Source organism: Brassica napus, unplaced genomic scaffold, assembly GCF_020379485.1.
Source record: "Brassica napus cultivar Da-Ae unplaced genomic scaffold, Da-Ae ScsIHWf_2194;HRSCAF=2847, whole genome shotgun sequence".
Taxonomy (NCBI): domain Eukaryota; kingdom Viridiplantae; phylum Streptophyta; class Magnoliopsida; order Brassicales; family Brassicaceae; genus Brassica; species Brassica napus.
The window spans coordinates 169-11,324 of NW_026015599.1; the positions used below are offsets into that span (position 1 = coordinate 169).

The following is an 11,156-nucleotide window of genomic DNA, read 5'->3' on the forward strand; positions in this document are numbered from 1 at the left end:
TTTTCTTTGGCCTTCTCTACCTTCAACGATCCATCTGTCAAATTCCACTTTGTATTTTATTTGGGTGATTCTTAACTAATAATAGTTCCCCCTTCACAGGCGGAAATGATTCAGACCGTTCATAATTGATTTTCTTTTTAATTTAAAGGTTTCACTTTCTTGTATCTAACTTCTACTTTTCTATTTTTTTTTATCTTTGTTGAGACACTCATGTGAGCAAAATCCAAGTCTAGGGTTCGGAAAGTTGATTCATTTTGTACTCTCGCAATCACATCCTAGCAAAAACACATGTCGTCTAGCAAATAAATTGACATTTGTTGTTTACCCGGTAGACAAAATCGTCACGGAACAGGAAGCTCCTGATAGAAGCGTGGACCAGACAAGCGTTGTTGATGCTTAGGCATGTGGGCAAGTACCAGCGCTTGTCTCTATGATCACCACCATGTTCTTTCTTACAATAACTTTTTTTTTAACACTACTTTCTTAGAATAACTTATTAATTAATCCCAAAAATACAACAGAAATTTTATATTTTGCTATAAAAAAACCATCTTTGTTTACAGTCGTTTAGCCTCTTCTTTGTTCATCATCTGCAATCATAAAAATTCCTCTAGAAATCATTGGTATAGATTTCTCTCTTTTTGTTTATTTCTTTTATGCTATGCTTATTTGAAGATGATTTTATTAAAAATTCCAGAAATTGAGGTCGATTCTATGGAAACACCGTTGTTTTCGTCAAACGATGTTGAGGCTGAAGTTCACAAACCGAAGTTTACGGGTTTGGTTTCTACAATGAAATCAAACTTTTTCACGGATTTGCCTCAAAAGCTTCGATCTCACATCGATCCGGAAGACCCTTTTGACATTGATGTCTCCAAAGCTGTAGGTCTCAAAAGAGGTAAGTATATCAAAGTGTTTTCAATATAAGTTTGATGAGATCTCACGAATAACGCTTTTAAAACTATTTTGATCTTTAAAGATGAGAAGGACTACTACGAACGACAAATAGCAACACTAAAATCTTTTGAGGAAGTAGAAAGTTTTGTAGCTCGATCACAAGATTATGTCATAGATGAAAAAATCCAAGAAGAAGATCGAGCTGAGAGAGCTGCACAGGAGATAGCCATGCAAATCTCCAACTGGGCTAACGTTTTTTTACTTTCTCTCAAGGTGTGACTTTCTGTTGAGTTGTTATTATTTTTATTTTAACAAAGACTTTCTGTTGAGTTATTTATATATTTGATTTGATATATCTTTGATGTCTAATATGTTCGTCAAATGTTTTGTGTAGACATATGCCACTATAAAGAGTGGATCAATAGCAATTGCAGCATCGACACTTGACTCTTTGCTTGATCTAATGGCGGGAGGAATACTTTGGTTCACACATATATCAATGAAGAACATCAATATTACAAATATCCCATTGGAAAGCTTAGGGTGCAACCAGTTGGAATCATCATTTTCGCCGCGGTTATGGCCACTCTTGGTATATAAATTTTATACATCTCAAAACTATATATTATAAGTTTCTTGATGTTAATGTAATTCTAAATGAACCATATGCATTTGTGTAGGGTTTCAAGTGCTGCTTGTGGCAGCTGAGAAATTGATTACAAATGAACCTTCAGAAACAATGAGTCATGACCAATTGATATGGTTATATTCAATCATGCTAACCGCAACCGCTATTAAACTCGTTTTGTGGATTTACTGCAGAAGTTCAAGAAATAATATCGTCCGTGCATATGCAAAGGTACATACATGTATGTGCATACATTTTTATAATTTCATGTAAAAATGGACATTAATTGATGAGTTTTTATATAGGATCATTACTTTGATGTGGTGACAAACGTACTTGGACTGGTTGCGGCTGTTCTTGGGAATGCTTACTATTGGTGGATTGATCCGTCTGGTGCAATTGTGTTAGCCATATACACTATTGTCAATTGGTCTGGGACCGTTATGGAAAATGCTGGTAATATATATTGTAATTTAGTGTTGTTCATATTCTTCAATCGAATTACATCAGTTGAGTTTTACTATCATTTGTTTGTATATATTTAGTCTCATTGATTGGACAAGCAGCTCCTCCAGAAGTATTGCAGAAGTTAACATACTTAGTATTGCGACAAGGTGCAGATAACATCAAACGTGTCGATACTGTTCGTGCCTATACATTTGGTGTTCTTTACTTTGTTGAGGTAAGATATATCTTAACGTTGCAACCATTGTTCTAAAATACTGCATGTGCGGGCGCCTGTACGTTTAATATACACTATGCGGTTAGCCAACGTACCATAATCATCATAGGCGCCATTATATTCAGTTTGATCTAAAGCGGTGTATATACGGCCGCATATAGTCCGCATAATCATACTGTATATGCGTTTGTTTTGACTTTTTCTTAAAAATAAAAGTTGAAGGAAGTTCAATCAACCTTAGTTAACTAACATTTTTAATATAAAATAAGAAACATTTAATCCTAACTCACAATTCACGTAATTCATTGTCGTTTTTAGTTTTCTAGCTGCAAAAAAAAAAAAAGAAGCTAAAGTATGTTGTCCCCCTTTACCACTATCTCTTTCTATTTTCAGCAAATATAAAAATTTATTGTTGTTAATTTGTGTTCTCTTCAATTTATGTTTACTTTTGTTTCTATGTCCATGTTGATGTTCTAAAAAATGCAGAAATATTTCACTGGAGTTTGGTATGCATTAAAATAATTATAAGTAATGTTTTATATAACTTAGTTATATATAAATGCAGAAATATTTCACTGGAGTTTGGTATGGCTGCATTAAAATAATTATAAGTATATTTTATATAACTTAGTTAAATATATATATCCGCGTAGATCCATTTAGGCGTCCGCGTATACAGTTAGGCGCTAGGCGCTATGTAACCGCACTGAGAGCGTATAGCGTATTTTAGAATATTGGTTGCAACCATATAGTTAAAAGTTCCTCATTGCATCATAATTTTATATGATTTGGTTAATTCATAAAGTTTATATATTGTTATATATGTGTATGTGGTGGCAGGTGGATATAGAGCTTCCAGAAGATTTGCCATTGAAAGAAGCTCATGCAATTGGTGAATCATTGCAAATAAAGCTAGAAGAACTACCAGAAGTTGAAAGAGCTTTTGTTCATCTTGATTTCGAGTGTAGTCACAAGCCTGAACACTCTGTTCTTTCTACAATTCCAAACGATTTATGAGAATTATGTGTATAAATTTATATATGTGTTTTATTGCTTGTTGTCTGCTTTTGTTTTTAATGTTTTGTACTTTCTGACATCTGTTGTGTTCATTGGTATTGAATTTTTGTTTTAATAAATTAGTGTTTCGTTGGATACTGGACATTTTAAGGTTTTGTATTCATCAAACATTTTACGTATCTAAAGCGACATTTTATTTAGTTGGGACACATGCTAACATAAGTTTTTCTGTTTTATTTTCCCCACATATCCATTATATTTGAAACATATCTTCTAATGTCAGACTGTTTCAAACTTAAACATAGACCATTTTTATTTTTCTGTGAAATATTTTTTTTAACTTTCTTCAGTTTACTACGGATTGCATTTTCAATTAATAAAGTAATTTTGAAAAATATTAAAAATGTTTATAGCATGAAATCATTTCACCATTTAAAAAAAAAATCCACTTTTTGAAATCTGACGGTAAATTTTCTCTGAAGTTGGTTAGCTTCTGTTAGAAATATGAGCCTGGTTAAAAACACGCAGCATACTGATCTATGTGAAAGAAAAGATTCTGTAAAATTGAAATTTCCTCACTTTCTTGTCATTTTGAAAATTACTTTGATCAATACATAAAAATGATAAAAAAATATATTATCATGTACTAACATGTGACTGTTACAACTTACAAGTCTTTGTTTTTCATGTTTTTGTATTTGTAGTCCTCCTGCCTAACATTTCTCATCTCTTCGAGGAAACCTTCAAGCACCTTCACTGTCCGAGAAGTGGCACCGACGCGCACACACACAAAGCTAACAGTTGAGTAGTATTATTTGTGGGGATTATAATGATAATTTTGGACTCTTCTTTTTTTAATTCTGATAAATCTCAGCACTAATGAGTTCTTGTCTGCTTCCTGTGAACAGTAATACCTTGTAGAGTTCCAATGATGCTCTTGCATTGAAATAATCATTGTAAACAAAACAAAAATTGCACCAAACTGTTTCGACATGGTTTTACAACAAGAACACGGTCAAAATCATGTATGTTCTACATTCCCTGTCTGAAACCAAGACAAAAAACAAAAGTACAGAGAAGAGATAATATTATTCTTGCAGCCACTAAATAGTAACAATGGCTACCTCCAAACTGATTCATTATAGAAGATTATCATCATCATCATCTCAACTTCATCCTCATTGGAGAAGAATCCATTATAACATACTAAAACCAGACACAATTTCAAATCTTCCTTATGATCATAGCTCTCCATGAGAAGCTTCTTCTTCTTATGTACATCAATCCTTTGTTGGTTTATTCCGGTTTACTCTTCTTTCCAGATTCGACCCGTTACCCTCAACTTGAGTTCTTGCCTATCACCTCCAGAGAAATAGAGTGCGAGGTTTCTTGGGATGATGAGACCGTCTTGACTGTCCCGGACTTTCCTGTGACTGTCACGGATGCTTCTAGGGATCCCTTGCCATGTTAGTTTACGTCCATGAGCTCCTACTTCAAGACTGTAACTGAACTTCTTTGCCTCGTGTTCATCTCCCATAAAACGAAGGAACGCCATGTAAACTGGAGCCATCCCTAGCTGGAAAGCCTCAAAGTGTAAACAGAACTGTCTCCCAAAACAGTTGAACACCTGGAAACAAAATTTCAGAAACCGAAACACGTGTTATAAGTGTAAAGCAGGGCCGTATAATAATAGCATGTACAAGTGGAACGGTCGAACAGGTTTCTATTTTAAAGATTTATTTTTATTATTTATAAATAAACATACAAATTACGATTTAGAACTTTAATTTTTTAATTATGATTCTAAATTTGTAGCCTATAATTTCAAAAGAAAAGTAAAATTATAGCAATTTATATATAGCTAATCTTTTTTTTTTTTTTGAATAGGGCCTTAAAAATAATTTGAAACGGCACTGGAGTAAAAGTTATGGTGTAAAGCAAAGTGAACCTAGGCTCTCTACTTATTACGGTAAGCATCCATGTAGCAAGAAGAAGAAAACACAATGTAACAAGAAGTCATTACCGTAAGCATCCATGTAGCATTTTCGACTTCATGTGGATTTGATTTCACATAACGGTGGTTGAAAGTGCATCCGTCATGCATATCTACTTTATGATCATCTTTAAGATGGACAACTAGTGTGGTGATGTCACCTGTAACCGAACACTCAGAGCCAGCATAAGGGCAAGCGTAAGGCCTGAACCTGCAATGCTGCTCGTGCTTAAGCTTGCTGTAGTAAGGGAAAATGTCATGACAGCCCAAACTCTGGTACCGGCATGGAACTTCCAAGGACTCTGCCACTTTCTCGAGAGCTAAGCATCTTATGTTACCAAGCTCGTAGCGACATGTAGGACAAGTGTTCTGCACTCTCGCTTTGCAGTTGGAGCATAACGTGTGACCATTTGGACACTGCAGAGTTAAACAACGTTAAGCGATATGAAATTTGCAAACTACAAAATCTTTAAAGGGAGGGTTTAATTCTCGAAGTGTTTTGAATCTTTGTGCACCAGTAAAAGACTAACATTCGTAGACGCTAGGAAGATAGACTCGTGATCAAGATCGACATCTAGAGGATGCGGGGGTGCGGTATGCCTTCTATGATTAGGAAAAGTACTTTTATTGAGATAATGATGTTTTGATATTCGGGTTTTGAAGCTATTATAAATACGGGTCTAAGGAATTGTAAATTTATTTATTCATATAATCAATATACAAGGTATTTGCCTCAATTGTGTTTTGCTTTCTTAAGTTCTTTGTTTTCTTCGAAGTTAGTTCACAACAGGGAGAGAAAGAGAGTGACAAACCTGATGAATTGGAGGGTACATTAGGTTTGTACACACTGGACATTCAAGAAGCTCGTAGACACCATTGTTGGAATGCATCCCATATTTTCCAGTTCCTGCACCACCTGACTTTGTAGATTTGCTGTTGTTACTATTATTAACTTCCACTTTGGTCGTTTTAACCTCGTAATCCATTCCCGTTGAGTTAGATTCAAGGACTTCTTTCAAAGCACTGCCTCCAGGAGCCATGGTGAGTCCTATGCCCTTCTTCCTCAGTTGTAGCTAGATGATTTACGCCTTTTCGATCTATTTGTTATACTGCAGGAGGATAGATACTAAGTTCACCTTGATGCAAAGTCTTTTTACTTTATTTGTAAGTAACAATTCAAAAGTAAATAGACAATTAGAGCAAAAACATGAAAGGCACTTTTAGATAGGTACCAAAGCAATAGGCCTCAAGCTATGAACAATGCTAGTAAAGCTTAGACCTTTGCAGATTCCAACAGTTAACAGTAACCATCAAACATCAATAGAGAAAATTTCAAGATCAAAAAACAAAAAACAAAAAACAAAAACATATTCTTTTTAAAGAACATTCTCTTTTCTCAATCTAACTAGACAGAGAAACATAACAATGGATCTTAACTAGAACAATCTAACCTATGAACAAAGATCGTGGTTTCAAATTTTGTAATTAACAAAAAAAAAAAGAATTAATTTAAACAACATTATCTTTTCCTTAATCAATCCGTAAAACCAAAACGATTCAAAGACAACAAAATAAAGAAATGGTTTCCTAAAAAACAAGATTTTCTTCACATTTCGAGCCCAGCTAGATTCTTCTTCACACGATGCATAATGATAATTAACATAAATCATTGACCCAAAGAATCCGACCCGAAAACCCAATTCCGGAATTTGGTGATTCTCGATCTTTATTCCCAATTTCAAAACCCCAAATTCAAAAGGAGAGAAAGTTTTTTATTACCAGACTTGGAGATCGCGTGTTTTGTTTGATTCAGATTCAAATCAAAGACGAGAAGTCGACGGATTACTCAGAAAACGAAAAAGAGACGGAGGAGGAGGAGGAGGACGACGATGGTTGTGTCCTGAGTTGTTTAATATTCGGTGAAAGGCATTAATATGGTGTGTCTCTGTTTTTGTCTTTATTCCACTTTTTCAAAAAACACCGAATCACAATTCACGAAGGTGGTCTGGTTCCTTTTTTTAAGATTAATCTTTCTAAATTACAATTATTTATAGTATTTATTACATTTGTACTATCTTCCTAATTACTAGTCACTCTGTTCCCGAAAATAAATTTTTCTAGAAATTTTATGTTTATTAAAAATATAATAAATATTTCCAATTTAATTTCCAATTTATTTTTTAATACACTTGCCAATAAATATCCACCAATAAAATTTAATCAATTCAAATATTCACAATTAATGTTTTTCAAAAGTATAAACTCTAGAAAATCTTACTTTCGGAAACGGAAAAGAGTATTTCTATTTGAGTTTTTTTTTTCTGTACAAATTACATTATTCGTAATTTTATCTTGTCTTTCATCTAAAAAAATTCTAACAGAACAAAAAGAAGAAACAACATTTTATCATTTTAATTTTTTTTTTAAATTGCATTACGTTTGTGACATTAGTATAAAGACTAAATAAGCAGTAGTTAGTTAGTAGGTAAATGGCTTTGAAACGAGGAAATTACTAAAGTAGTGACCAATTACGAAAAGATCTAATAACCATTTTTGAAAATAATAATAATAATCTTATTGGCTCTGAGTTCGTGCACCGCGTAGCGAAAGTCCGAGACAGAGACGCTCGTTTCCCGCACATTAAGATTCTCATTTTCTTTCAATTTATTTTTTTTTTGTTTTATATTACGAAAGATTTACATCCAAGGTCACGTTTCATCTTATTTAGTATATGTTAAGACACTTATTACTACAAGGATACTTTTTCTTAAACTGAAACCGATTCCTAACTAATATAGTTGCATCCCAAAAAGGACTTCTTAACTAAATGAGATAATTGACGGGTTTTATTAATAGCTCTTGATTCTACTTTCATCTCGATGGTCAAAATTTGTTGGAACAGATCTCGACAAAACAGATATATGTCTCAATTTACAGCCATTAGATCAATTGTTGACTATTTAACATCTATGGACCATATTTGTTGTCAATTTTTAAACTACTCTCATTTCTTTGACATCTTTTATCATTTATCTACGTCATATCTACAGAAAAAATTAAAAATCAGAAATTATGTGAAACTCTTCGAGGTGGCTCATAGTCTGGTCGTCGTCGAATTGGTTTATCATCTAAGAACAGAGAGCTCAAGCTTCGCTTACAGGTCATGGACCAACAACCATTGTCGACCAAAACTTTCAAGACAGAAACAAAGCAAGTTGCGACAAGTACGAGTCTTGAGAATGGTAAAGGAGCAACCGTCTCCCGACTTTGACGAAGCTCAAGAATCGAGGATTGCACAGGTACAAAGCTTGAGAATCGTAAAGGTTCTTAATTTACTACTTAGATTTCAAGTTGTTCTCTTTTGTTTGTCATGATATAATAGTATTCCTTAGGTGTGTGGCCATTTGATTCCAAGTTGTTGGATCGTGTAGTTTTCACGTCTAGTGAACTCACCGCTCATTGGAAGCATGAATAATTCATCCGACCAAATTCACCCGTGTCCATAAACAAGAGTATCCACGTGTACACTCACTATGCGGACAAGCTTCTCCATCCATATGTACATTGGGGTGATAAATCATTAGAAGAAGCTTGAGTATGAGAAGTTTGCTTCTGAAAAGAAATGTGTGAGGTATTCGATCTATTACAAGAGAACATGTTTATTTGGAGTCAGTTCAAATACATCGAAAGTGGATTCACTGAGAAGTTGAAGAAGAAAGATGATGAGATTGCTCAAGCTTGAAGAAAAGAGATGATGAGCTCCTTTGTGAATGTCAGCCGTCATCGATCTCGTTTAATAATTGTTAGCGGTTTTTGGTGTGTTTGATTTTATTGCAGTTGAAGTTGGACTCAGCGAATGATGTATCATTTGCTTAATGATTTTATGTCTACAATTGTGGGCTTTGTTTCGCATTTGAGTTGGTATATATGATTTGTGTTGTAAGATAGTCCATTTTTGTGTGTTGGACAATGTCTTTCAACTTCCAGATTTCATAAAACTCCATTAATACTACATTCTATGTGATTTTTCTTGGAGATGCAAACATATATGTGATAAATGTATTTTCATGTGGCTATTGTGCGGCAGATTTAAATTGTGCATATTGAGATTTATTGTACCATAAGTACTATTATGTTTGATTTTTATTTGAAACTTGAGTATGAAACTTGATTAATACTACATTCTATGTGATTTTTCTTGGAGATGCAAACATATATGTGATAAACGTATTTTCATGTGGCTATTGTGTGGCAGATTTAAATTGTGCATATTGAGATTTATTGTACCATAAGTACTATTATGTTTGGTTTTTATTTGAAACTTGAGTATGAAACATGATTAATACTACATTCTATGTGATTTTTCTTGGAGATGCAAACATATATGTGATAAATGTATTTTCATGTGGCTATTGTGCGGCAGATTTAAATTGTGCATATTGAGATTTATTGTACCATAAGTACTATTATGTTTGGTTTTTATTTGAATTGAGTATGAAACTTGATTTGTATAACTGCTTTTCATTTCATATATTCTACAATGTACCTTAGGATAGTGTACACATGGATAAATAGATAACAAAACCTATGTACACTAATCATTTATACCAATGTACATTAAGATAGTGTACACAGGGATAACAAGACGTATGTACACTACTTATTATACAAATTTACAATGTACATAAGGATATTTTACACGTGGCTACAGCTTTATCATGAGATATGTAAATACAACTTGGCTTTATAATATATTGATACAATTCATAATCATGTGTCTTGGGTCAGCATGTGTCTTGGAACAAAGCTGCGACGTAAAGCCCGTGTCTTGGGCATTTAAGCAAACACATGGTCTCCTTCAAAGAATTATCTTTCACTTTTTTGTGTGTTTGTTTGTATACTTGACATCGCTTTATAGATTTCAAGTTGCTCCATATATTATTGTACACAACACATATATGCTTACATTTTTGTTGTACACATTGAATTTGCAATTTTGTAAGTTACTATTATAATTTTGAAGTTTAGATGAAGCTTATAAATTTGATCAAAAAAAAAAAAAGATGAAGCTTATAACATGTTATAGTCTTGTGTATATAATTTTATTTAGTTTTAAAAATGTGTACACATGTACACTATAACTTCTTACGGGTAAACAATTTACCAAAACAAGACCCATGTTAGCCATTTACAATAAAAATCTCAGTGTCCCATACTCCCCAACCCTCTTCTTTCTCCCTCCCCACATTCCATCATCGGTAGAACAGTCAGCTGCAACCAAAAATACACAACCAAAAAACAAAATCAATTAACATCTCAGATTGTGTACACATAGTGCTGGGTTCGCGGGTCAACCCCCCGACCCGCCCCGCCCCGCCGCGGATCGAATCATTTTTTCGATTCAAAAACTCGATCCGCATAACCTGCAAACAAAAACTTTTATATCCGCACCCGCCCCGCCAAAACCCGCGGGTAACCCGCCAAACCCGCGGGTAATATTAATTATATTAAAATAGTTATTTTAATTAAAAATGATTATTTTCTAATTATATATAATTATTTTAATTAAAAATAATTATTTTTATTTATATAATAGTTATTTTAAAAAATACTATTAAAAAAATATATTATAATTAAAATTATAAAATATTTATTGTTTTTTATATATTTTACGAAAAAATGTTTTTTTTTTTTTAATTTGCGGGTTGGCGGGTATCCGCGATTCAAATTCGGCTGACCCGCACCCGCCCCGCTCAAAATAATCTCGACCCGCACCCGCACCCGCGATTTAAATTTTCAAATGGTTCGACCCGCATCCGTCCCGCGGCGGGTCAAACGGGGCGGGGCCCGCGGGCAATGATTAAAATTTCCAGCTCTATGTACACATGTACAACACAAACATCATTTACGTTCGTGTTTCATTTAAAAAATACCACATA

At 33.7% G+C, this 11,156-nt stretch overlaps 1 protein-coding gene and 1 pseudogene across 1 annotated transcript; one reads left to right on the forward strand and one right to left on the reverse strand.

The window, feature by feature from the left end:
* Nucleotides 1-571: 571 nt before the first annotated feature.
* LOC125600330 lies at nucleotides 572-3,342 on the forward strand (annotated as a pseudogene).
* Nucleotides 3,343-4,175: 833 nt separating this feature from the next.
* Nucleotides 4,176-7,242, reverse strand: LOC106390192 (E3 ubiquitin-protein ligase SINAT2). Its single transcript, XM_013830606.3, has 4 exons — nucleotides 6,997-7,242; nucleotides 6,030-6,326; nucleotides 5,248-5,634; nucleotides 4,176-4,851 (listed from the first exon to the last, which is right to left on the reverse strand). The coding sequence occupies exons 2-4, from the start codon at nucleotides 6,255-6,257 to the stop codon at nucleotides 4,531-4,533; spliced, it is 936 nt and encodes a 311-aa protein (XP_013686060.1). The 5' UTR covers nucleotides 6,258-6,326; nucleotides 6,997-7,242; the 3' UTR covers nucleotides 4,176-4,530.
* Between the last annotated feature and the right edge of the window lie 3,914 nt (nucleotides 7,243-11,156).

Bases quoted from the DNA above. Each gene is read 5' to 3' on its own strand.
- LOC106390192 (XM_013830606.3), bottom strand. From the start codon at position 6,257: ATGGCTCCTGGAGGCAGTGCTTTGAAAGAAGTCCTTGAATCTAACTCA. The intron at 5,635-6,029 runs GTTTGTCACTCT...TTAACTCTGCAG, and splicing joins TGTACCCTCCAATTCATCAG to TGTCCAAATGGTCACACGTT. The intron at 4,852-5,247 runs GTAATGACTTCT...TTTTGTTTCCAG, and splicing joins ATGCTACATGGATGCTTACG to GTGTTCAACTGTTTTGGGAG.